At 42.8% G+C, this 27,985-nt stretch overlaps 1 protein-coding gene across 7 annotated transcripts; it reads right to left on the bottom strand.

The window, feature by feature from the left end:
• Positions 1-653: 653 nt before the first annotated feature.
• On the bottom strand, positions 654-27,941 carry LOC108148333 (cadherin-86C). 7 transcript variants are annotated; one of them, XM_017275331.2, is made up of 12 exons: positions 27,220-27,941; positions 12,373-13,166; positions 11,708-11,791; positions 11,514-11,639; positions 11,304-11,453; positions 11,127-11,241; positions 8,827-9,019; positions 6,359-7,670; positions 6,165-6,313; positions 4,769-4,859; positions 4,050-4,240; positions 654-3,991 (listed from the first exon to the last, which is right to left on the bottom strand). In XM_017275331.2, the coding sequence occupies exons 2-12, from the start codon at positions 13,162-13,164 to the stop codon at positions 1,375-1,377; spliced, it is 5,820 nt and encodes a 1,939-aa protein (XP_017130820.1). In that variant the 5' UTR covers positions 13,165-13,166; positions 27,220-27,941; the 3' UTR covers positions 654-1,374. The 7 variants fall into 7 exon arrangements, 4 of the variants coding, with proteins under 4 accessions (XP_017130820.1, XP_017130819.1, XP_017130824.1 ...); XM_017275330.2 differs by lacking the exon at positions 27,220-27,941 and adding an exon at positions 24,419-25,304; XM_017275335.2 differs by lacking the exon at positions 27,220-27,941 and adding an exon at positions 24,419-25,304 and having other exon boundaries at positions 654-3,940.
• Positions 27,942-27,985: the final 44 nt, after the last annotated feature.

Here is a 27,985-nt window from a genome sequence, read left to right as displayed (position 1 = left end):
TAGAATTAGTATTTTTATGCTCTTTTGGACTGTTTGTATATATAAAAAAAAAACATATTTATTTAAAAATAATGATTGTTAAAGTTTTTGCTGATTTAGAATAAATTTGGTCATATAAACACCTAGTGGTTTGAGGTAATACTTCTTACGTATAACTCTAATACAATCTTTGTTCGAACCAGTAGAAGAGGCTTCCAACGTGGGCAAAGATTCAGACGTATTTTTTTCTTTCTTTGTTTTCCTGGCCTTCGCAAAGAAGTACTTAATATGAGAAGCGTGAATGCTGTACGCACTTCCTCTCCTCTCGACTTTTGAGCTCTTATACACACACTTAACGAGTTGGGGTGAGAAGTTGAATGGAGCGTGAAGAATAAAAACACGTTAAAATTAACCCTAGAGGTTTGTTTGTTGTTTTGAAGCCAACAACTGCCAATACGTAGGAAAAATGAATAAATGACTGCTTAGTTTTAGGTCTTCGTTTACGTGTAATCTTCTTTTAAAAGAGTTTTTTTTTGCAGATAACGCAACCATTCTCGATTTATAGATTTAGAATTGCGTCACCAGGCAAATTTATTTGTAGGAAATTTTGAAGAACCTTTTTCATTCTTCGGATTTTATGTTCCCATACTCATGACCAAAATGAAAAAAACATATTTGGGATTAATTTGATTTATTTGCATAGGCTTATCTTTAAAGTATTTACAAAAACTTGCTTCTGATTTATTAGATTATATTTGCAAGTGATTTAAATATGGCAGGCATTTGTTTATTCGACTGCATAGTATACATTAGCTTACGTACATACACATCTGCACAAGTTTTGTGGTAGGAAAGCACTTGGTAATGACTTGTGGGATATAACTACAAATGTATGTACATGTACAAAGATCCATTAAACATTATCCAATATAAATAATCTTAACAATTTTGGTCATGCAAAGTCCAGTACATTATGAATATAGGAAAGAGTTGAATACGTTGGCGGCATGGCCCCAAGTTCTGGCAAATATCGTCTGAATAAATCGGGTGACCGGGACTCGTAGATTAGAGAAGTAGTAACCTTTCTGAACGTCCGTTCCATACCACACTTCTAATTATAACATTAAATATAAAACTTTGAACTACATCTGTCGGCTTAAGTGTAAAATGAAAGTGGCTAACCGATCCGGGTCCTAACGTACTTTCGGTGCACGGAAACGAGTTGAACATTTCTCAACATCCCGTAGACTACGAATGGGTAACATGCTGGCTTTTGGTGTATATTATACAGTATTGCAGATAGTGTTGGTTGGTTCGATGATTCGCAGGTAGGGAGCCTTTGAGGCTATCACATATGATTGTTCCTTTGCAGGGTTTGGAATGGATCGTACGATCCTACGAGTACTGCGGCGACTCGCCCCCCGAGTTGATCTTCTTCACTCGGCTGACATCGTCGTAGGCGATGGAGAAGACGCTCTTCTTCTCGGCAATGGGATTCCTACGTCCCAGGCTATTGAGCAGTGAGTTCATGGCTATTCCGGAATCGTGATCATCCTCCAGAGTCGAGGCATTCAGCTGTTTCTGCGTGGGAGGCCCCGCTCCCCGATTCTCCACGTAAATCTTTGAGTTGGACACTTTGACTTCGTTTTCCCGGATGGGTGATGGCTTGGGTCTGGGCTCCTTGGTGGACTTGGTCTCCTTGTTGGCGGCAGCCGCCCGTGGCGGAGTCTCTGGGTACATGTAGTGGGGCAGTTTGGTGGGTGCAGTCGGCACCTCCAGAGCGTTCTCCCTTTCGAAACGGTGCTCCGAGTGCTGGAGGAGTGGATGATTCGTGTCAGTCTCGATTTTTGGTTTGTGCTGCTTGTTCAGAGCCCGGTCCTCCTTCAGCATGCGACTTCCCTTCGGAGGCGATTTCCGGGGCGCAGGCTCTGGCTTGTATCTGCCATTAATCTCCTCATCGTCCTCGAACTCTTTGGGATGAACTGTGATCCTGGTTTTCGAAACCCGCTTCTCCGCTGCTCCCACCTTCTTTTTGCTGGATGGCTGGGACTTGGATGACTCCGTGGAGGTGCGTCCACTTACGGACGCCTTCTTCTTGTTGTAGTACCACTCCATGTACTTCGGCACATTGCGTTCTTCCGGCTCGGGACCACCTAGATCCGTTTCACTCTGATAACTACGATCGGTTAGGGAACGCTTGGAGCCCACTATTTCCGTGGAGGTGGACATCAGCTTCCTGCCGTTTTCGGTGACCGTAGACTCATACTTGGAGATGGATACTCGGTTGTGCGGGGGTTCGGAGGACGTTTGCTTCCTGGAAGTCCTTTTAGAGCTATCGCGCCTTGACAGTCGCGGCATAGCTTCTGGCTGAGATTCCGTTGGCGAAGACTTCCTCGGAGACCTTCTTCGACCCGCTGCTTCCTCCGGCTCTACGTAGGTCCTCTCTTCCCTGCGGTACCTTTCGGTCTCCTGGCTCCGACTGGGGTAATTGGTTCTGATCACGATCTCGTCGCCATCCGAATCGATTGAGTACTCGGTGTCGTCCTCGTCGAAATCGGCATCCGAGTGCTTGTAGTACTTCTCCACCTGTATCTTTCGGATGCTGTGCGATCCCGGACTGGCTAGTTCATCCATGGAGTCGGTTACCTCCATGGGGAACTCACGGTTTCTGGCATCCGATTCGGACCTGTGGCGATTGCCTGTTTGGCTTTCCCCGTTTCGGGATTGGTCCTTGCGGCTTTCGTCACTTAACTGCTTGCGCAGGATACTCGTTTTGGTCTCCCGCAGCGGTTTCTTGGGTGGCACGCGCTTCTTCCTCTCCTGGATTTCTTCCTCCTCCTTGATTGGCGTCCGGATCTTGCGCTTCACCTCCTCGACCATCACGATCCGCTTACGGGGTTGCCTGGGCCGTTTCTTCGTCCGCCGTCGCTTGATCCAGTAGACTCCCTCGGGACTATTTGGCGGATTGAAGCGCACGTACTCGTATCCATCCTCCGACATGGACTCATCGTTTTCGCTGCGGGCTCTTCGACGTGAGGGCTTCGCCTGGGTAATCTCTGCATCCAAGGCGCCATCCAGTCCCTCTGTCTGGGTGCCTGCATCACAATCCGTCTGAGTTCCAATGGCCATAGACTGACCGGGAAGACTCTGTGTTTCCAGGGCCACTTCATGCTGCGTGTATGCACTCTCCAGCTTTTCCTTCTCCATTAGAATCTGCCTGAGCAATGCATTCTGCTGCTTGAGAGAGTGTTCCAGTTCGTGGGTGAGCGATTGATTGGAAACCGCTGGCTGCATCTGCTGCTCCAAGGAGACGCCTTCACCTGCCTGCACCGGCTGAGTGTGAATGACCTTCACCTCCGGCTCCAGTTGGGAGTAAACTATGCTATTTGGTCCCGATTTTCCCAACGGAAAGGTGTCCCCCTTCAGCGTCGATCCCTGCTGCACCTCGTTGGGCATCGATTGGATGTATGTGGCTCCTGGAACTATCTGGTAGTGCTCCCTGATGATCTGCTTGCCGTCCGGCTGCTCTTCGATGAACCTGCGCATCAGGATCTCCTTGCCAGAGTTATCCACCATCAGAAGCTGCGGGTGGGAGAGATTGCCCGCCGGTTTCAGGGGGACATTCACGTAGATATTGTCATCGTCCAGATTCAAGCCATCCCTAGTCTTGTCCCTGGTCATCAGCTGCAGGATCTCCACATTTCCGTCCTTAATGAACAGCTCCCGTTTGCTTTTCAGGCTGTTGTGCGCGGTGTTGAAGTCGATGTCGCTGCCTCGATCAATCTCATGCCTTCGCATGGAGTCATCGTCGATGTGCCGGACATCCGAGTCGTACTGCTTCCTCCGGGCGTACTCCTGCCGATTCACCCGGGTCCGGGTGATGTGCTCCCTGTCCTCCGCCAGATCCCGGTTCTCAATCACATCCTCCATGTACACGTCGCGGTCGTTGATCAGATTAGTCCTAGAGTTATGGAAATTAAGATGAAGATCGTCTTTGGCTGTGCGGTTATTCCTGGGAAGTCAGCTAAAGTTAACTTTGTTTTCTTCAGAATCCCGACCTAATGTCTTACTTGATGCGAACACGTCGCTGCTGCTCCTCGGCCGATTGGATGTGACGCCCCTCGCCGATGTCCTGGCCCCTTCCTACGTCTTCGTCAAGCTGCTCACGTCCATCGTGGAACTCCCAGCGGGTGGGCTTCGTTCGGTTATCGGGAGGTTTCTCCGCGGACCAGGCATCGCGTCTTCCCATCCACTCGGCGACCTGCAAGTCGGTTAAGGATCCGTTTTAAAAAGAGATTAGTACAAATTCTAATAAGACCAAAAACCGAATAATACTTAGGGAATTTAATAATGCATATGAAGCAAAGACGCCAGAGAACATAACACAAAGCAGTTATTATTTGACAAAGTATTTTCAGCTTTAAAATAGCTAATTGATCTTAGATTTAAATCTTGTTTGAAAATAACATAAATAAGGCTTGATTTTATATATAAATATTTACATATTTTTGAGTCAAAAAAATTTAACGAAACATTTATTGACAATAATTCATTTTGAAAAATAACTGCTTCGTGAAATGTCCCCTTTGGTTAGTTTAAACGTGTTAGATAGACTGCCACATCCGTTATGATTTGTGTGCCATTTTTGCAAAGTGAAAAATTTCGTAGGCGATAAGGAAATCAAAAATGAAAAACTTAAAATTGACAGCTTTTGCAATTTTGGAATTTGGTAAGTGCGTTTGCATTACGTTTACTACTACAATTGAGTTCGAAAAAGTTCAAAATCTACCTGAACAGATTTTGTTTGTTTTCCATTTGCCATTTCCCTATGCACTAGATGCACATCGTCTTCAGTTCTACTGATATTAACTATTCTTTTGCTACAAGAGAAAAATAAAAGATTATACATAGATAGAATGGTTGTGATGTTGATTAAATGTAAATGATCCCAGAAATATTTAAATACTTGTCCACCCAATCGGGTTGAACTCAGTACTTAAACGTTGGTTAAGTAAAGCCCATTTGACTCAGTTAATAAACTCGGTACGACATTAAGAAAATGGAATTGCGTGTTTACAGCTGCAACATTTACTAGGCACCGTAAATACTTGACCACTTTACATATGGTAATATTAATTGGGGAGTTCGCCTCACCCATGACCAATTTAGCATTCGAAAGTTGGCTTTAAATAATTATTATTGCAACCATTAAACTTTAAGGCTTTTTATATGTGCGTTTGTAACGAGTTTTTTATGCACTCCCAATGTGCCGTTTTTACAATTACATAACTTTCATCTTAGCTTTTATATCTGCGACTAAGTGACAGAGTGAATAAGCCGAGTACGATAATAAAATTTTGGTGGGCAGTCATTTTGACATTGCGTCGTAAGAAATAGAGTACTATTTTGAACATTTTGTTGATACAGGTTGTAAAGTAATGAAAAATATTTTAATTAATTTTTTTCTTATTTTGTTTTCTAACATAGGCAAAGATTTTGAGGATAGGTTGGCCATTGTAATCATTAAACGGGGCTATGATATTAATAATATAAATAAACTTTTGTAAAAGTCGAAGTCCTTTAAGAAGAAGTTAGCCAACTGCACATTTTATTTTAAACTTTAAAGTTTCTTTTGAACGGTTTTTTGAATTTAGGAAATACGGAACATAAATAACTGGTTCAAATTTGGATCTTAATATTATAAGAACGTGTAAAATCAAAAGCCAAATCGTCTACACTTTTAATATACATATTTCCGAATAATTAAACGAGTTTTCGCGAAAACAATTTCATAGAAATACAATTGATATGTGATGGTTTAGAGTTTGTACAATATTTTGAGGAACTTTTGCATACGTTGCATATACACCCAGAGAAAAATCATTAAGGAAAATGTTTTCGATACTGATTTAGCCCAGACGGGTATTGAACTTGTATTTGTTTTCTTTTTATTTATTTATTTTTTATTTTAAGTATGCAAAAATTGTGTTTAAAATTACAATTTTTCTATTGGATAAAAAAATTAAATATGTTAATAATTACATTATCAAGTTTTAAGTTTATTTTAAATAGGTTTTTATTTAAAAAATACATCTATTTTAATGTTTAATTTTACTATGAGGTTTTTCTCTGGGTGTATAGTTAATCGAACCGTTTAATTTTTAATAATATATTGTGGTACTTACGTCGCCGCCCCATAAAGTGGGCACCAGGAGCAGATGCAGCAGAGCAGCAGAATCAGGATGGTCAGAGCCACCAGAGTGGCCAGCAGGATGAGCAGCCAGAAGAGCACCTTGTTCTCGGCCTTGTACTGCGTCTGCAAGGGGGTAAGAGTCTATTAAACGCAATAAAGCAAACCGATCCTCCAGGAGCCACTTACGTCTGTGCCCGAGGAATCCTGCGGCATGATGGCATACGAGTTGTTGTGCTGGGACAAGCGTTGCTGAATCTCCGATATGTCCACCACCGAGGAGCTGTCATAAATCACGGTGGCCGTCACCACACTGCGCTCCTTGATCCCCGGATTGCCCGCTGGTATGTCCTTGGCACCCGGCTCATCGGGTCTCAGTGGTCGGATGTTGTGGATGTACACCTTTCCCCCCGTTATGGCCGAAAGGGTTTCCTCGGTCTTGGCCTTGTCTGGATTGTGTCCCGGCACCACGAAGGTCACAGTGCGTTTCCGGCTCTCCGGTGGATAAACGCGGATCGTGGTGGTGGAGAAGCGCACTGGCACTCCCAGATCGTATGCCCTGGCGGTCAGGATGAATATATCCTCGCCATCTGAGCCCGCCTGCCGACGTCTTCGCGTCTTGGCATTTTTCTTGGATCGCAGGTGGATTTTCTCCCTCACCGTCAGTTCACCGGTTATTTTATCCAAGACAAACTGATTGTCGTAGTTGCCGTTGATGATCTCGTAGCGCACTTCGTTATTCGGTGCAGTGGCGTCCTTGTCCTCCGCATGGATCACTGCGGTGGTGGTGAAGCCCAGTAGATCGGGTGCGAGTATAAACTCGTACAGGTCCTTGTCGAAGATGGGCGTCTCGTCGTTCACATCTATCAACTTGAGTATCAACGGCACCTGAGCTCGATTTCCCTCGCCGTCCATGTCGCGAGCCTCCACGTAGAGGTGGTATTCGGGCATTACCTCCCGGTCGAACCCATGTTTGTTGGTGGACACCGTGATCAGGCCCGTCTCCGCGTCCAGGTTCAGGGAGGTGTTCAGATAGCCCAGAATGGCCGTGTACCGCACCTTGCCACCCAAACCAGAATCCGGATCGGTGGCCAAGACCTGGACCACCTTGGTGCCCGCCGTCATGTTCTCGGGCAGCTCCACGGAGTAAGCGGGCTGCTCGAAGACCGGAGCATTGTCGTTCACATCGTTGATATAGACCGTGACATTGACCAGCGCCGAGAGATTGGTGGCCGGTCCCAGTTCCTGGGCCAGCACTTGGAATTGCACCGAGTGGCGCTGCTCGTAGTCCAGCATGGAGTTGTCCCGCACCCGGATGAGGAACCCGGCACTCCGCTCCGCCACATTCGGGGTGATCTCGAACGTGCCGTTGTTGTTGAGCAGCGTCAGCGAGAAGACGCCGTTCTTGCCCGTATCGTCGTCGTAGACCCGCGGCACATAGGGATCAACGAACGTCAGTGCGGTGCCTTGCGGGGCGTTCTCGTCCACCCTCGAGACGTAACTGCGGGGAGGGGAGCAGATCGGAGGAAAGTCGTGAGCCAGAGATTAGCATGGGGAAAGAACTTCGTGAACGCTGTACACTGTTGTTAAGGCGTGCGACAAGCTACGTCTACAGTCGTCAAAAAAATTGGTCAGCATTTCTGTCATTCTTCGGGGAAATTAATTGCAATCTAGTGCTCATACAAAATAAACCCTGACTGAAGACATTCTTTTGAAAACTTTACTAAAAAATGGCTTAAACAATCTGCCGAATAAACGTAAAGTTTGAGATGTTCTTAATGGGAATGCTGCTTTTAATGGCAAAATTGATTTTTACATGATGTACTTTTTAAAAGCATATGTCTTATCAGAAAAATTTGAAAAATATTCTGTACCCAATTCGGTTATTTTGATATTATATATAATATATAATGTTTAAAAATTTCTTTAATGGAAATACAATAAATACTAAAGTTAATAGGTCTATAACGTCAGTATTTTTGTTTAAAAATAGGTCAGGTTGATAATATTAAACAGTATATATCTGTACATTATTCGTTTTTAAAATATTTTGGCTACTTTTGTATACAGATTTTAGGTGGTCAAATTTTGAGCTGGAAATTTTCAAGGATGTAATATTTAAGTTGTGCAATTTAAAGTATGTTTTCTGAATTATGGGCAGCCATCAAAATTTAAGGACTTTTTCTTGATTAAAGTGCCATTTTTTCTGACTGCAGCTGGACTTCTAGTTGGCAGTTTCCAGTTTGTCGAGAATTCGGCTGGGACGGACTCAAGTTCAAAGTTAGTGCGCATAAATGGATGCTGCAGTCGCTGATTTCAGCAGAAGAGTTTATAGTCCTCGTCTTCGACTTGGTCGTCTTCTAAGTCGTCGCCTTGTCGCCGTCATCGTGGTTGCCTATGCCAAGAATTTTAGGACTTTATGCTAATGGACGCGGCTAAAATTTGTTGTTTGTGTTGGTCGCAGCACTGCTGTCTTTTCTGTTTTTGTTTTTGTTTTTGGGTTTTGGTTTTTTGGATAAGCAACATCACTCCTACTTCGCCAAATTGCACTTGGAGGGACCCATAGTGGTTAAGCAGGTTTGCCCTTGCCCCGCATCCCCCCAACATTTTTTTTTTGTGCCCCCCGGCCACTGCGATGGGAACCTGCTGGTACTTACTGATCGTTCTCGAAGTACGGCGGCGAATTGGTGCGATCGGGCAGAAAGAACGCCAATTGGACCGTGGAGGCCAGTGCGGGCGGCTCGTCACGACCCACCTTAACCTCTTCCGCAATTACGGTGAGCAGCACCGGATCACCCACATGCGTGATGAAGGCAATGTCCTCGAGGGGTCGCATCAGGAAGATCTCACCTGCAATCCGAAAAAAAACAGAAAACATTGATTGACTCAGAGCGCAGTTTTTGGGGTGGTGCATTAACTAAAAATGAAGTTCATACTTTTAAGAACTCCTAAAAATTCTAGAAGAGTGTATGTCCATGTTGGAACTTCCTTACCAGACAATATATATTTTCATTAACTTTAAACCAATGTATATTGTGAACTCATTAGAATAATAAAGCCCTGCTTATTTATATATATTTCAATAAAAAAAAAACAAGATTTAAAAGTATGTTTTTTACTTGAATCCCACAAATAAGCTATTTACATATGTTCCATTCTGCTAATAATAATAACACATAATCTGCTAATAGCAACACCTAAGGTATAAAAATGTTTACTAAACAGAGATTGATATTAATCTAAATATTTATTTATATTTTTCATATTGCTAAGAGGTCTATGGAACCTTATATAAAACACATCATTAACATCCAAAGGCAATTATGAAGGTCAACTATGGGAATTACAGTTTTTTCTGCATTTATTCTGGGGTGATTTGCGTGCTGGAAAAACTCAAAGCTCCAGGCACCTGTAAATGCACAGGTTTTGCTTGTGGCAGCAGAAGCGCTTTTCTTTTGCTCCCAGACGTCATCAGTAAACCTGATAAATGGTGCAGAAAGTTAGCAGTTCCCACGCCAAGTTCAGTTCAAGTTGATTATGCTTTTTTCCAATTTTTCATTGAACGTTTTTTTTATGGTCGCCTTGTACTTTTTCCCGGTGGTCTTTGAGTAATATGCAAAGAATCTGTGCAGACCGAGAGAAAAGTTTCCCAACCATAAACTTTCGGCGGATTATCCGGCGCCGTAGTTACGTTAACCGAGATTCTCAAGGCTCAGAGCTGCCTGGTTAACCTTGCCACCCACAATTTGAATAACTAATCAGCTTGGAGTAGCTTAGAAAGGCACAATGTCTTGTGTTATGTGTTTTTGCCGTTAAATAATTAGTTCGTTTCTGGTAGTAATAATAAATCCGGGCAGTGGGAATATCGACCACAACGTTGTTAATTGTTTTGCCCCGAAGGCATTGCAGTTTGAAATTCATTTGGAAACAGCCAGTAAAATGCGAATCTTCATGGCAGGCCTCAAAGGCCGTTCGCAAAAGCAATTCCCACTGCACACGGCTGAAGGAAATTGTGGGTTGAATGAGGGGAGGGAGAGGGTCGACGATGAGGTGGAGGTGGAGACAGCCTGGCCATTATATTCGATGGAGGGGCAAGAGCGGCCTTATAGCCAAAGTCATCAAAGTGCTACTGCCAAGACAAGCCAAGAAACGAAACGAGACGAGACGAGACGAAACGAGACGAAACGAGACGAGACTAGCACGAAACAAGGAAGTCTCTGTGGTGCTGCCTTGTGGTGGTTTGGGCCAAATTGCGGCACAGAACTTGGCCGCAACGAACGGGTATTGCCGCTGACGTCGGAGGAAGTTGGCTAAAATCGGAGGCGGGGTGCAGATGGCGATGGCTGTTTGCTGCTTGCTGCTTGCTGCTTCTATCTAACGAGTCTGACGACAAAGCGGGTTGCCGTGTTGCCCGACTCCCTCCTGAAGCACTCCGCTGCACCACCGCACCGCTGCACCACTGCACCACCGCACCACCTGGTAGTTATGTTAATATCGGTTACCTGACGTTCTTCTGCAGCCATTCCCTCTCGCTTATTCCTGGCGTTGTTGTGGTCTCTGATTTTCGTCCAATTTATTTTGCTTGCTTTACTTGCGGTCAATATTTTTAAGTCCGCTGCCCATGCGCAGACCATTTTTCTTGCTTCCTGCGACTATATTTGCGAAAGCTTGGTGCAGATTTCTTACCCCGCCGCATCTATGGGAATCTGCGATGCATCTGAGCCCGCAGAAAGCTGAAATTTTCCCCTATCTATGCACTATCAGTGTCCCATGAAGATGTTATCTTATTTTATTACAGTGGACGATGGTAAGAGTAACTATTATATAAGCATTCCCCAATACGGTGACTCTCGTAGGAAGAATTACAGTGTGTTATCTCTGTGATAAATGCTTCAGCCTTAGAAATTAAGTGAACTTCCGTATAGAAATAGATCACTTGCTAAAATCTTGTACTTACCGCTTGTTTCGTTAATGTCGAAAAACGATGTGAATGGATTGTTCTCGGAGACCAATCCGTAGCGGACCTCCCGGGGGTTTCCCTTGTCGCCATCCTCTGCATGAACTTGTAAAATCTGCAGGGCCAAATGAGTTGCAATTTATATATTTAGGAGATGGGAAAGGGACATTATCATACCTTATCCCCTGGCAGAATTCCAGGTGGCAGTTTGGTGACCGGTGGGGCAGAAGTGAACACTGGCGGCTGATCCTGAACATCCTGGACGATAACCACAATCTCCATTCCCGCAATATTGCGACTGTCTTGACCAGGCTCAGCATAGGCATCCTGTGTCCGTGATTTGACTTTGTTATTCATACTTTTCGTTAATTAAAAATCACTACTCACATTGGCTAGTATCGTTAGATGGTACATGGCTTGCTTTTCAAAGTCCAGTGGTCCTAGGAGGAAAACGGTGCCTTCTGTGGTCTCGGAAGATACGATTTTTTGTCTTATGGCAAACAGCGGAGAACCCTGTTGGCGAAAAGTACGATCCATAAATCATGAGCTCCGTTGGGTTAGGGGTCTCGTTCTCCACTTACCCATAACTCGAGGTAGACTGGTTTTTGAAACAGCGGATTCTTGCGGGCAATTACGTAATCCAATTCCGTGCCGCGTTTAGCATCCTTTAAAGATAAATCGGGGTTGAGACTTATAACTTTTGATATTTCGGTCGGGTAAATTACACATTTGACCCTGTCCGAATGCGCTTGTAATTTTGCACCATAACAATGATTATCGTGTACGAGCATCGCTTATGAAAAACGAATAGCATCTTCCCATTGGGAGACGTGCTTCTAATGGCTTATCTGATTACTGCTTCATTAAATTGGTTACACTTGCAAAAATTTCACTATTTTACCAATACATGTTATTTTGAAAATATTTTAAATTTTAATTTGCAATAGCTAGACTGACAACTGAAATCCTTATTTAAAATAATTTAAGGGTGCTTTAAATTATAGAATTATGAAATAAATTAGAATTCTATTCATCTCGTCCAAAAAAACTTGATGATAAGAAACTTCTTTTAGTTTATCAAATTCTTCTTTGTTTATTTTATATTCCTTTTCGAACCTAAGAACCCAACAGCTAACTTTTTCTAAGTGCTATAGAATCTGCCGACGGATGTGCACACGGGCGTTACTCGTAATTGGTAATTGAAACGTTCTGGCCAAAGGCACATGTGGATGGGTAGTGTTCTCACCTCGGGAATCATTATGATGCCGGGCTTGTGCGGGAAGATGAGGTCGTGCGGCGTGGTGAAATTGGTGGCCGTAATTGAGCAGAGCTGCGTGGTCATTCCGCCCTTGGTGTCCTTCACCGAGACCTGGAAGTCGTAATATCGACCCGGCTCCAGTCGTCGCTGGAGAACTATGTTGGCCTGGCAGACCGAGTTGTACTTGGTGCAGGGAAGCGATTCCACCTTGACGGTGGAGGCACTGGCATCGCCCACGAACTCGAAGGTCAGCGGATAGTCGAACTCCTCGTCGGTGGCACGCAACCTGTAGATTACCGAGTTGACCTGTGCGTCCGCCGGCACCAGAACCAGGCGCATGCGCGTGGTCGGATCGAACTTGGGGTCCACTCCCTGGACGTGATGTGGACACAGAATGCCAATTAGGAGGCTGATTGTCAGCAGTCGATAGGCGGTCATTGCGCCCAGCCAGGGACCAATCGGACCCAGCCGCGATGGCCACTGGTGCTGCATCTGCTGGCTCTGCTGTTGATGCTGATGCTGATGATGTTGATGTTGATGATGAAGATGATGATGATGCCGGTGGTGCTGCTGCTGCTGCTGCTTCTGCTTCAGGCGGTGGTGATGTTGGCGATGGTGGTGCTGGTGGTGCGAGGAGGTAGCTGGGGTGAAGTAGTAGCATTCCCTCTGCCCACTGGGCTCCTCAGCCGCGCTCGTCCGACTGATCGGATCCGTTCCCAGGCGGCATAGCGGGACATGTGATCGGCTCTTCTCCGGCTGACTGCTACTTGTGGAAGCCATTTCTGTAATAACAGGGATGGCCAAAAATTAGAGATTAGTTTTATTTAACATACGATGAGATCTCTTGTTCATCGGCATCATCAAATATACTTAATCTACAGAAGATTGAAAATTTCAGAAATGTTTCTATGAGGTTTAATTTATAAGATTGTATTAATCATTCTATTTAAATACAATTTGTTTTGTTTGTTACTTTTAGAGTGATGTTTCAATTTACATATGGCCTTTTAAAAGCTTGCCTATTTTTGAAACAATTTATTAAAAGTTCATCAGTATCAGCAAATATGCTTAATCCAGAGAAGATTAAAAATTTGAGAAATTTAAGTTACATTTGAAAAGATTGTATCTATAAAACCTTTCCATACAAATCCAATTTGTGTTTTCATTACTTTAAGAATCATGTTTAAATTTACATAGAAGATAAAGTGTTGCTTTTTACAAGCTTGCCTATTTTTTTAAACAATTTAATTGAAAGTGTGAAAAAAGGCACCATATTCAACAACAAAAAGGTGTATTTTCGCTGCTTAAATTCAATTAAAACAGATTTGAACTGTTTGAAATTGAATGTTTAATCTCTGGTAAAATCAAAATTGAAATTTTCTTAATACAAAAAAACCGGTGACCTTGTTAAAATTTAATTACAACGCAATGCGTATCGAATGGATAGTGTTAATTCGGGACTTAAAGGTAATTCAATTAGAGAGCCAATTTAAAGAAAGACTTGTAATGCATCATCATTGACCAATGAAATGGTATCAGGGCATCTGATCTGCATCTACGGATTTTCAAAAAGGTTGTCTTGGGAAACCAGAGTGGTTGTGCAACGCGGTGACCACGGCCTAAAACCACGCCGAATCATCGTCCAAGCCAAATGCATAACTTTTGTGGGCCAAGACGAATCCGAGCAGCAAGTCGGGACTGCAGTTGGATCGCTTCGGGTGTGCAAGTGTGAACTATGTATTAAGGTTTAAGACCGCGTCCGGTCCACGAGATGGCTGAGTGACCAACCGACCAACCGACCGTCTACTTTCATTTTCCGTTCGGGGCGGGCTGGGCAGCGCTTTGAAATCGAATTAGATTTCATAATTAATACTGCAGCACTTTCATTTTTTCATTTTTCCGTAAACCATAGCCATGACCAACAGAAGAGGCCAATTTGTATGGCTTTACCGCAGCAGAGGCAGAGGTGGCAGCTGCCTGATAAATAATGCAATTAAGAGATCTACGACTGCTTATTTGTCGCACACCCCGCTCTGTTTTTGGCACTGTGAACAAAATACTCAAACAGCAGGCCGAGTTGTAATATTATTAATTAACAAAATACTCGCGCTTTATGCAATCGCTCTGAGCAGCGACTTTTCACAACGAGTAAGTCCACTTGGTCAATGTTTTTCCGCCGCTTGTACTCATTCATGTCTGTGCAATAGCCATATACGAACGAGAGAAATGAATACGCCGAAAACTAAGAGCTGAAAGCGTTTTGGCAATATGTTGAAATGGGCATAAATTATGAACCTAACACTTGAAAAGGTTATGGCTGTCCTAATTACTTTTGTTTTGCCCTAAGAATGGAAACCAGATATCGACTCATAAAAAATGGTTTACAACTCCGTATAGTATTTTAATGACCCTATCGTAACTTTTCGCAAAGTCTTTCGATTACTTCGCTAAAAAGGGCATAACTTTCTCACTCAGCGCCCAACGAAGTTATGATGGATTTATTTATTTTACGGCTTGTTCAATAAGAAGGCGGATCTAAATTAAATGACTTTTCATTCATAATGTATTCCCTCATAAACTTAAATGCAAAATGTTATATGGGGCTAGCAAATTAATATTAATATGACAGCTTAATAACTTATATATTGTTCGAGTTGAAATATAATGCAATCATATAATAACCAGCCACAGATCTCATAAAACTCTGATGACCTTTATGTAACTTGGCGCAATTAAGACCCCAGATGAAATGTCGATTCATCTGTTTCAGAGAGAGAGTGGGATTATGTGGTCACCTGACAGGTAGCACTCGTATGTGTCTGCCGGCCCACAGAACACCATGTTTAGCAGATAATTGGGCTATGTCTTGGCAGAAGTTTCGTTCTCGAGCCATCATATCGGTCATCATCGCGGACCGAGTTGTGGAATTGGTAACGCGGTCATTCAAGCGGTCACGTCTCGTCTGTCTAAACGCGAAAAAATTTTATTACGTTTAATCATGTGCGACAATTACAAGCGGTACTTTAGACGCATTTCTCTGAGACACGGCACATTACGCTTACAAATCGTATCGCGGTCGTTTCTGGTCTAGTTGCTGCTCTTGTACGGCTCTTATTAAAACTCGTTATTCTAATGAAAATTCCATAAACCTTTGGGAATGTGATTGTTCTCGCTTTTTCAGATGGCTGACTGACGACCGACGACTGACGGACTTAGATACTTAGGCAGAGACAGCGGGCAGCAGCCACCGAAGGAAATCAAGAAATAGATCGCGACGGCTTTCGTTTTCTTAGCCCAAATTGCTCAAATTGGTAAGTACACACAGCGTGAAAGATGATAAAACTCGGACCGTAACGCTGACACAAATGACAGCGGACATTAAACGGTGTTGAAATGACAGTGTAGCGTTTTTGCACCCATCCGATGCCCAGCAGTCGAGCAGTTGAGCAAATTGAGGGGCCCGGACCCCGACATCCAGTGGCAATCTGGGCACAAAGAAGCGAGCGTTCTGGATGCTCGATTACAGGAAAATCGACCGGAGCCTGCAGACAGTAGCCGCGGCGAATCATTGACCAAATCCTGGGACCATTTGCTGGCCGCATTTGCTGGCTTTGCTGGCCCTTAGCGTTCACGTGTGCAGTGTGCCCCACGTAATTACAAAACTGGCCAAGAGTCAGCAGCAGCAGTAGCGATGCACTGCCGGAAAATTCCATGAAAAGTAGTCAACAATTAAGTTATTTTAATTGAAAATATATTAAATATGGTTTTCGTTTTCGAACACTGTAGATATTAGCTGAGAGTTTATATCACTAGATCATGTTTTTGAAATGTGAACCCAATCCTAGTTTTTATTTACAAGACCAATGTTTTTATTAAACTATTAAAACTAATGATTATAATTTTATATTGAAGTTTACCTTTAATTTAATTTATTTTATTGTTACTTTGTTTTGTTTAAATACGCTTAAGTTAACAATTTATCTGCATACTAAAGTTTTGTTTTTACACGAGAATTTGTTTAAATACTTGTACAAAACTCAAGCTAATATTATAAATTGACCTGCGGAATTTTAAATTTTTGTTAAGTTCTACAATATCTAAAATACTTTAAATTTTAAAATTATAAAAAAAATGTATTAGAAGATGTAAGAATGTTTGGATTGTCTTGTAATGTTGTTTTGTTTAAAAGCTTGCAAGAAATAAACGAAAGGGAATTAAGTTGACTAACAGTAAGAATTTTATTTTGTTAAAATTTTTACCAGTGGCGCAGCCGCGGCTCCTTTTGGCCCGAAACGACGCGGACCTCGGCTGCTTAAATTGCGAGCTCAGACTTTTTTGCGAACAGCTCGACGGTGAGCTATTGGCAATCCGGTTTTGTCCGTCCGCCGCGGTCGTTCGTGCTAGCTGTATTTGCCAATTTCCAGTTTGTGCAGCTGCATCTAAGTGGCATCGTCGAGTCCTTAGCCGCGCTGCAGCCACAAGCCAATGACCAGTTATGTCAGTCGGATCCCAGGCAGCCCCACTTGGAGTTGTAGCTGGAGTTGGAGTTGGAGGCGAGGCTATGGCCACCCGACACCCTCGCTTTTGGTCGCCAGCGTGTTGCAATATTTTCTGGCTGCTGCCCGCATTTGGCTTAGAAAGGCTGCACATAATGAATCTGTGTTATATGCACACTGGCGAACAAATGTGCGCCCGAATGGCCGATAATGCTTCATTTGCAAGTATCGCCCAGGCCCAGTTCGGTTCCACTCTCAGTTCCAAGTTCCAAGTTCCCAGTTGCCAGTTGCCTGTTGCCTGTTGAATGTTGCCTATTGAATGTTGCCTATTGAATGTTGCCTGATCCGTATTTTCAGGGGGCTGCTGTTGCGCAACAACTGTAACACACGGCACACAATATTTGTGCCATTTGACCGAATTTCTCTTAACACATATACCAGGCGGAGCAGTCAGACAGCTTGCCTGGCCAGCTTCATGCTACATACAACATACAACACACTACACACTAAACACAACACATTACACACTACATACTACATACTACTGGCAATGAAGTTGGCCCGGTCTCCATCCGAAGCTGGATCTGCAGCCAACGCCTTGATGTTTTGCTAGCTGTTATTTGCTATTTGCTAGCTGCTACTTCTCCGCCGTCTATATATAGGATTAAACAATCGTTCACATAACGCCGCGGATTCAAGCAAGACTACATTTCTTCGCAGAAAGGAGTATGAGTCAGTTGAATTTATTACCACCCAAAATGGCTTAATTTGTGCTACTCAGAAATGTCTTTGAAACGGGGGGAACACATGGGCAGCTGAATGCCTATAGCCTGTTTTATAAAATGATGACCTAATTATGGCCATTACTTAAAAGTTAAACAATTGTTTCAATTTTTTTTACTTATAAATGCCTTAAATAATATTTTGTTAGTTGATAAGCATCAGATGATATGACCTAATAAGGATTCATTTATACTAGCTATGATTATCAAAAGAAGATATTAAATATCAGATCAGGTGAGAGTACTTATTGAAAGTGCTTAGAAAGAAGTAACTAAGAAATGAGGCACAACTTGTCGGTTTTGGGTTTTTCCTTAACCAATTTCAATGACCTTACTATTTTTATACCAGAACTCTATGAATGAATAGTTGGATAGCTGCCTTACGACTTTTATTTCCTGTTAATGTGAGCTTTGTATTTTATAATCTGCCATTTCAAATGTGGATATAGACATCAATAAAAAGAACCATTAAAACTTGTAATTTACGCAGGAATGAGGAAAAGGAGAAATTGACATGTTAATGCTTTTCATTTTTATGAAAAAACCAGTGTTTTTATGGGTTGCAAATTGCCACTGCTGTCTGAAATATTTGCAGGCCGCATTTAGTGTGTCGCAAGTGAAGGGTATATAAACTTCGACCCGCAGCTAATGATCTATGCCTTCCTGCTCTGGCCCAAGTTGGCCCAAGTCTGTGGTCTAGTCTCTGGTCTAGTCTGCGGTATACAGGCTGTGGTCTATCGTCTCTGCCTATGGGCTAGGATTGGATTCCCACTCCACTGCGGCTGCGCCACAGAAACAGCTCGTGAGTTCACTCTGGAGCAAAACAAGATTTTGGGCGTTGTTCAATTTTCGGGCTGGCCGGGCTCCGGTTCAAAATTCAACTGCAACTTCCAGCACGCAGCTTCGTGAGCCTTGCACTTTTGTCTCTTTTTTGGTCTCGGCTTGGATTCGAACTCGGATTTGGGCTCGGATTCGGATTTGGATTCGGGCTGGGCTGGGCTGCAACTGCAACTGCAACTGGCTGGCTGCGACTGCGCCGTGGCTGCACACAACTAGAATGAAAATTTGTGTTGCAAATAAAGTTGAACCTGATGGCAAACTAATCTGCTTCACGACAATAGAGCTCGCAGCCAGACAGCGGGCAGCAACAAACTGCTGCACTGCAAAAATTGCGGGGGCTTTTAATTTAAAATAGTCGCTAAGTCAAAAACTATGTTTCCTATTTAAGTTAATAAAATTATTATGATTTCTTGCTGTTTAGCTACTGCCCAAACGGGAAATGGAAAGAAAAATTATAAATAAAAATATTCCACTCTACTCTCATGTTTTTAAAAGGTAAGCAATAATCTAAATAGTTGGGTTGGGTAAAATAGAGTAAAATGTAAAAAATGTAATATTTTGAAAACTTCACAAATTAACAACCATTTATGAAAGCTTATCATTTAAGAAGTTGTTCTTTTTGTTATTTTGTTTGTTTTGTTTTGTTTTTGTTATTATTCCCAAGTATTTTTTGGGCAATAAAATAGGTATTTCTGATCTAAGCATCCTTTACACAAAGTTCAGATGCTTTAATGGCTACATAAATCATCATGAACGTAAAATCAATGTTTCTATTTTTCATTTTCTTACTGGAATTTATTCCGAGTGTATCCGCCAGCAGACGGCGAGGGCAGCTAGCGGCGCAGACTCGTAATCAACGTTTACTCCGTGGTTCGTTCGTGTCCCCCATGCGACCGTCGACCGTCCTTCACCAAGCTAGAAGCCCCGTCTATCCTTTCCTGTTTGGACTTTTGGGGGTGGGGCGTGGGGTTTGGGCTGGGTTTTAGCTGGGCTTTTGGCTGAGTCTGGGGCTTGGGGTCTGGGGTCTGGAACTGTGACTGTGACTGGACTGAGACTGGGACTGAGACTGGGCCCGAACCCGAAGCCGCCGGCCGTTCCTTTCCGTCTTTGGGGTTTTGTCTGTCTGTCAGCTCGTCAGCACACACACGTATATTTATTCATGTATTTTCAGTCGATTTTTGCAGTGTATGTGTACGTATCTGCATCTATAAAGTTTTTATTGCCGCAGCTGCGGGCGTGTTTCTGGGTGCGCCTTGCTGGGTAAAATAAATACGCATAAAGGCAATATAGCTGAGCAAAATGGAAAAAACAGGGATAACTACTGCTGCATGCCAGAGAACGGCAGCGTTTTTAATATATTATTCCTGTATTTTAATTGCGTCCCATAAAGTGCTTAGCAAACACTGATTATTCAATCGCCTCTGGCAAGGATTTATTGATCAGTACTAAAAAGCAACGAAGATTAAAACCTGAGACAATTCGAGACAAGTATTCTTACAAAAAATGAATATAAAGTATGGTTTTAATATATTTATATGGCTACTCCCGGTTATCTAAGGCTTTGTGAACTCCTATTACTAAAACGGCCATTGTTATTCAACGTATAACTGGTTTCCTATCTGCAAATCAATGTTGACTTAAATACTTTAGTGCTTTCTTAGAAGTTTCTTTGTCTCTCGTGGCAAATAACTGCCAAGGGCGTGAAACTATGCTTTGAAACGTGAGAAAGTCAGTCATACTATTTATTGTGATAATTACATACCTAATCATTTAAATCATTACTAATTGAGAGTAATAACACTAGTACTTATCACTATCGTCACAATTTTGTGTTAGACTTTTTGTTCGGTTGTTGGGTTGATGTACGTGTTATGGATGACTAAAAACTTTTTGTTTAACTATGCGCGTTTCCCCAGATTTTCTAATTATCGTCGGGGCCGACTGTGATGTTTTCCTTTCATCTCAACAATTCCAAGCAGTTGGATGGCAGCGTTTTTTCGCCTTTGTTTCAGTCATTTTCCTACAATTAACAACGAACGCACTGCGGCCTAGACAAGGTTCAACTGCAGGCTCTCAGAGGCCAAAAGAGACCCAACAACTCACAGACTTGGCCTGCAGTTCACAGTCGATTGTAAATGAAGAGCACAAACAATGTTTTGTTAAGACCGTCGAATGGATTCCACTACAGATCCCACTCGGATGTAGACCCATAGCCAGATCTAGAGTCAGAAACCCAGACCACGGGGGCTGGACCGGACCACAGACTATTCGATTAGTCGGGGTGCCAACACGCCAACGCCGACGTTCCAGCTCGCCATCATCGTCCGATAGATATTAAGAAACCCCAGCATCTACAGCGTCATCGCCCGCGCCTTCTTCTATCGCCGGGACCTGGTTCGTCTCGCCTGTCGACTCCACTTCTTTTATTTTGTATCCGTCATGCTGCCGCTTTGTTTTCGGGCCACGGCTCCTACGATCCCCTACCGAATGCAGCAACAGCGTCAGCGACAGCGAACAAAAAAATAAAAATGTAAATAAAAGACTCAAATGAATGCAATAATAGCAATAACAGCAATAATAGCAATAACAGCAATCCCAGCGAGCAGCGTCATAAAATGGTGCGTGGGATTGACAGCGAAGACAGATACTGAGATGGTTCGGCTTTGGCTTTAGCTTTGGCTTTTGCCTGAGTTCCAAGCCAATCCAGAGTCTATTCCACCCGGGGCCAGGCACACTGCCAACGGCGATCGGCAATGCGATCCGTTCCGTTCCGTTCCATTGCGATCTGATCCTCCAGCCGGCAGCGTGTTGAATACTCAAATTGAATCTCGACTTTATCGGCACCCAGACACGGGCCGCTGGCAGACACGAAATTAATTGGCTTAATTTATGTGAACTTTTATAAGAAAATGCACTCAGGCTCTTTTGCGAGTTGATTTACATTTATTTTCGCATTTGCAGCGCAGTTTAAATACCCATCCCGTCGTCTTCTAATGCTTGTTTGGATTGCAGTAAAGCCGCATCAACTGACACAACCAGGCTCGCTCCGTAGGAGCCCAAGCCCAGCCATCCGACTTATACATACGTACCCAGCGCGAACGAACGCCTTTGCCGTTGGCCAGCCTTCAGTTTCAGTCTGCTGGATTACCAACCGTCAACGGATGAAGGAAGCCAGGCAGAAGGCCAGACAAAGGCTGTGACTGATGGCTGGCTGGCGGATCAGCGGCCCGGGGCATTAAGGCACTGGGCGAAAACAAGGACCAAACAAAACCTCTGCCCCCGAGATTTGTAAAATACTCAAAAATGGATGACAAATACTTTGAATACAAGTAGAATCGTTTCTCGATTATGAACTGAATCCAGAACCACTTCTTAAATCAATAATAGCTTTAAAAATATGTAATCCTATAACAAATTCAAACATTTTTGATTCCTAACTTACTAAATTATTTTTGGTTTATGAAATGAATCCCACGTTATTGGGATTTAGTACAAAAATAAACTTGAAGAGATTTTTGAAATTCTTACAATATTCAAAAATGGAATGAACAGACTCCTTTCTCGATTAAGAATTGTTTCCAGAGCTATTAACTAAAGCAGCGGCGATAACTAATCTAAAATATCTATAATAATATGTAATTCTATAACAAACTGTATTTATTGTTATATATTTTTGATTCCTAACTTATTAAATTATTTTTGGTTTTTGCAACCGGCAAGAACGTTGATTTAGTTATGTGAATTAACTATTTAAACGTGTATAAAATAATGAGATTTTGATATTGCATAGTTATAAAGAAAGTAAAATAATTTAACAATTACAGAAAAATATTTTAAAAGCTAAACATATAAATATAAACCTAAAGAAAAGTCTAATCATTAAAGAATATTAAAAAAAAGGATATTCGTTTATAATTACAAAAGGAATAGTTGCAAGAGTTGTTAGTTCTAATTTTAAACATGTTCTTGTTGTTTGCTGACTACCAGTTGCATAATTATCGGTATAAAACTCCTTTAGCTAAACCAATTTCTCTCAGTGCAAACGGACCAAGATTGAGATTGGGATTGGAGCGGAGGCTAGGGCTGTTTTGAAGAACAGAAAATCTATTTGCAGCTTTGCGTTGTAAGGAATCGGCGCGTCGTTGTAGGCCATAATTGCTCTCCTCAATAAAGCAAAAATTTATTTCCACTTCGGCAAATGGGACGCGCTGAGAGTTGGCCAAGAGTTTTGGCCAAGAGCGGTACGAGACGAGCGGTACGCGAAGAGCGGCCCAGACTGCAGCGGCGACATTGTGGGCGTCGAGCATAAATAAATGTCTTTATGTGCCTTTGCGCAGTTATTGTTCTTCATTCTGCATGCGGCCGGGCCGAGGCTTCAGACTCCGAATTGTATTTTTAAGACGCGGTTGAACGACACTTTAACGACTCCAGATTGTTGGGCAACCGCCGAGAACTAGTCGCCATTACGAGTGCCAGTACGTGGACGTCGATGTGAATGTGGATGTAGATGTGGATGTGGCCGTGCGTCCCGTTGCCTCGCAGCAATCGAAAGACTGAGGCAACGAACGCGATGCCGATGTAATTAACTTTAAGCGTCCCCGTCTCCGGGCACTGTTAATCGGGATGCAGCAATCGAATGGCTTTCCAGTAGTCTAATTTGGCGTTTTAGGAGAGGCCAACAGCCGGCCCCTCCAATTAATAAATGTGCTCGGCTCGACGCGATGCATGATGTCGTAAACTACAAAACACAAAATAAATCATAGACCGCCGACCGCATCTGACTGACTGGCTGACTAACTGACTAACTGACTAAGTGACTGCACCCCTCAGCGGCGTATCGGATTTTTATAAATGAAAGCAAGCGGCAGATCGATGGCCGGGAAAAGTTTGAGTTACGAGCAGAGAACAGTATGAAAAAACTCCAGTGCTAAACGGGGCACGATTGTATTTTCGATGCTCGAGCACGCACGGGACGGCACATAAAACACAGCCATTATGGATAATTCTGCAGCATAAATTTTAAAATGCCGCAAAGCTGTCAATTTTGGCACTGCCCCGAGTAAAGTGGGTCAGGCAAGGTCGCTCCGCTGCTGTTGTTGTTGACGCACAGGTAAGTGCCCAGGTATGTAGTTTTGAGTTTGAGTTTGAGTTTGTGCCTGTGTTTGCTTTTGCGTTGGCTGGTAGCCATGTTCGTGTGCCTCATAATATATACATATATATAGATATATATATATATATATACCGACTTGGCTAGTTCCTGCAGCAACAGTCACTTACTTGCTGACTGGCTGCAGATGAATGTACATCGTTATGTAATCCATCAACATGGCCTGAACGATTTGATTAGATTCACCATATGGTTTGATGTTTCGAGTATTTGGGGGGATTATCCCCTTAATTAGCCCCAAAGTAGGTGTATACTGGAAAATTATCCAACGAGATCATTTGTTTCAGATAAAGAGGTTTGAAAGATTGTCGTCTTTAGGAGGGTGTTTATTGAAATAATTAATTAATAAACGATCAATCATCAAAAAACATGTTTCAACGTTTATGAAATTTAAAAAAAATTATGAATTGTATAAAAAAATAACTGAGATACAAAATAAGCTTTGAGAAATGGTGTAACAGATATGGTATATATTTTGTTTAAGTCTGTTAGCCTAAGGACTATCCAGCATTGTAAAAGAGATGAATCAAATAACCATTAGATAGATTTTTTCACCAATCATGTTATCAGACACGTCTTATTAAAAATTACACAATAAAATACGACAAAGGAGAGTTACTTTTAACTTTACCTTCGTATTATTGGTTATTGTCTCGTCTGAAGAGACTTGATTTATATATTTTATTTTCTCCCTCGCACACCAACTGTGAGTTGATTAAATATGTACATACAAACTAGTTCAATTATACCTTTTGAATGGTTAAAAAGAGCTGCGATGTGAACTCCAGAGAAAAATCGCGGTATCTTCACAGTCTGACTCTTAATTTCAACTTTCCATGTGGTCGCCTTATTTATGCAACCCGAATTCGAGCACTTCACTGATTTTGTTTGTCGTCTGTAATCAAGTGATTGACATTTTCGGACCCGCACTGAATATTAATAGTCCATGTCTTAAATACGCTGCGGCACATTGGGGTCTAAATTAGAGGCACATTTTTGAGCGCTTTTTTTTACCAACGGTCCTTCCGCGTCCCGCACGTCTTCAATAAATTTTATATGAAAGACAAGCAACCGAAGACACCGACCGAAAACCGAAAACCGAAAATCGATACTGAAGCGCTCTCAATGATCCGTGTTTTCTAAGCTGCTCAGATAACCAATTTGAGGCTTCGCTTGAATGAACCTCGAACGACCTTGCCTTCGGATTAGATCAAAGACGATCGGATCCAAACGGATCGTTTCAAATTAATGGGGATCCCGTGCAGGCAGACCTGTCAGTCACTACTAGGAAACCATTCTTGGCGTAACTCAATACCGGGCCAGATTATTTTGGGAACTTTGCGAAACGTTCGCTAAACGTTCTTTGTTCGCTGGCGATTAAAGTGGTGTCTCCAATTGCAAACAGAAAAGTATGTACCGCGTCAGCAGTTCACCGTCCACATTAAATTGCAGCAATTATACTGTAGTGCCTGCTGGCCAGCCACCGATCCCGATTTCTATGCCGATTCCGATTCCGATCGCGTTCACGATTTAATCGCAGCTATGTAGGTAGAGCTGAACTGAGACGAAACAACACGAGACGATCCGATCCGATCCGTGTTTGTTGTAAAGCGCGCCGCCGCCGAAGTGCTACTGCCGCCGTCAATGGTCCGGAAAGAGTGCTGGACTAGTGGAGCTTATCTGCCGTCGATGGGGAGAATTCTTCGCAGAAAGCCAGAGACTGAGACTGAGACGAAGACTGAGCCGCAGAAAGCCGGTTTGTCGCACTCACTCTCTTTCGACAACAAACCCACTCTTGTTTTTGTGGGAGCAGCAAACCCGTTTCGCTCGCCGGTAGATACACTACACTACACTCGGCTCCACCACCACCACTCCAATGAACCTTGATATATTCCCAATAATAAACAAGCCTGAGAACTATCGGAAGCGGACGAGTCCGCAATTAATCCTGCAGCTCTTGTGTTCGGTTGCGTTCGCACATGCAAATGGCGTTTCTTTCAATTATTTAACTATGGGCCACAAATTTGCACGGCTTATACAATAGGTAATTTGTTGCCATTTTCGTGACTCTCAAAGACTCGAAAAGCCACAGAATTAAGCCATGAAATCATTATTGCGCTTTATATATCGGTGCTTATTTTAGCGATTTTATTAGCCATTTAAGAGTAAAAAATCAGAGTAACTGTTTAAGCGGAAAACAATAAATTAGCTATTTAAAAGTGCCAAGTATCGGTGTTTTGTATTAAAATCCTTAATGATTTCAATCGATTGGCAATATTCACTCTAACAGTTGCTAACAGTTAAGATAATAGTTTAATTGATGTTCGTTTTAAAATTTTGTGAAAGTTGCAGTATCGCAATTATTTTTTGATCCCGTAGTTGATTCCTTAAAGATTTATGCACCATTTAGTAATCATTAAATTTAACGCCTTCAGAGGTTTTAAAATAGTTGGTTTCCTGCCGACAGGAAAAAATATTGTAAAGGTCATTCTTTTTAATAGTCCTCGAAACTAAGCTGTGACTTAGCTAATATTCAAAACCGACATGCATTCGATTAATGACTTATGTCTGCTTAATTAATTTGGCCGAAAGACCACCCCACAAATGAAAACATTTACAGAACCAATGTTTTTCGGATTGGTTCCTCGGCGTCGGTCCGGAAAATGCTACACACGAAATTGCAGTAATTCGATCATGTTTTCAGCTTGTTCAATATGTGTAATCGTGTTCTGTGCTATTTATCTTGTGACCTGCATCTAATGCAGTCGGCAGAGGTATCGTAGGTACATTAAAATATTTCCAGTGCCGCTGTCTGCTATCTGCTGTCTATAGGATATTTATACACGGGCCAAAAATGAGGAAAAAAAACACAATGAGGGCGGCAACCTAAACGAGTTTAACGAATCCCAGGCCCCAGCCCCAGCCCAAGACCAGAACTCGGAGCAGATGTTGAACCCATTTCTCATATTAACCTCCGTGTGCATGGAGGCTTTTCGGCTGCAGTCGGAAAAACTTGAGATTTGGCCAAAGGGGCCCACGTGGTGACACACTTTTCCAGGCTTTTCAGAGTTTTTTTTCTTGTTAGTCACGTCTCGCGGTGACGAAGTGGAGCCGGAGCTATCCCGGCTCTTCCACATCCCAGGCTCGAATAGGGTCAAACCCAATAATGAGGACGACGTACCGCGAGATGGCCTATCCGAATGCCAATGGCTTGGCTCCGCCCTGAATCGAATCCACTAGTTGAGCTTGGTTTATGGGCCCTCGATTAGGCCTTACCTTGAACACACTAACTTAACGGCGCCTAACCTTTTTGACCTACGGATATTAAATTCGACGATGACGACGTCCTGACCTTGTGACCAGGCGGCCAAAACAAATACAGACGGGCAGAAGGAGTCCGTACGGCCAAAAATCGAACACGTCAAATGTCCATTACCATTACCATTACCATGCATATTTAAGTACGAATAAATATAGGTACTAAGTAGTACACACAGTTCAAGTGCAATATGATTACTTAAATTTAAGCTCGAAAATATATAGTAGTTACCTCATTTTGTTTAAGTTCCTTAGTTAATTTTGAACTTTGTGTGCACCATCCTGCATCGGGGTCTTCTCTTTCAATTTAAACATTTCATCGAAACAACTTGCGGATAATCGCTTCCATTTAAAAATACAAGACAACAGTAAAACAAATGTCATGTTGTTATTCCAAATTCAATATTTGCGATAAGTTTGGGGCTTTCACTGTCATGTTAACTTTATCCGCATGAAAGTTTAGATATAGCACAAATCACGCGATGCGCTTCGGCAGCGCAACTTTGACAGCCTGCAACATGTGGCTTCGGAGTTCGAATTGGTGAACCCCAAAGGTCCCTGCATGGGTGCAATTTCGTTTTATTGCCTCTTATCTGGGGGCTGGTGCTTGTGAGTGATTCTCGGGATCGAAAGAACTCAAGACACTGAAAGCGAATAGTTCACGAGTAAGTAAACTAAGTGAATTGAAAGTTTTCACACGTACTCGGGAGCACATACCCATGCGTACTGCATGTAAAGCCCCTTGTTGATGCTCTATTTAGGAAGCTAGCTTCTACCAGATGGCTTATCTGGCTCAGCAAACACTTTAGCAGAAGGCTAAGTCAAATTTGGAGGTACAACAACCTCGGATTCGACAAGGCACCCAGCAGTTATCGCACCGTCTCCACTTTCTCAAATTATTTTTAGGGTAATCAATAGAATGAGGCGGTGGAAAGAGAAAGAGTTCACTGCCTGAAAATAATTAATCTGGCTTTTGTTGAAAATGTTAGGCCATGTGG

Source organism: Drosophila elegans, unplaced genomic scaffold (assembly GCF_018152505.1).
Source record: "Drosophila elegans isolate 14027-0461.03 unplaced genomic scaffold, ASM1815250v1 contig_476, whole genome shotgun sequence".
In the NCBI taxonomy this organism is placed as follows: Eukaryota; Metazoa; Arthropoda; class Insecta; order Diptera; family Drosophilidae; genus Drosophila; species Drosophila elegans.
This window is presented reverse-complemented; position numbering and strand designations above follow the sequence as displayed.

Coding starts and splice junctions, on each gene's coding strand:
- LOC108148333 (XM_017275331.2), bottom strand. CDS start 13,164: ATGGCTTCCACAAGTAGCAGTCAGCCGGAGAAGAGCCGATCACATGTC. Junction 11,454..11,513: donor ATCTAACGATACTAGCCAAT/GTGAGTAGTGAT, acceptor TCACGGACACAG/GATGCCTATGCTGAGCCTGG. Junction 4,241..4,768: donor AACAAACAAAATCTGTTCAG/GTAGATTTTGAA, acceptor ACCGACTTGCAG/GTCGCCGAGTGGATGGGAAG.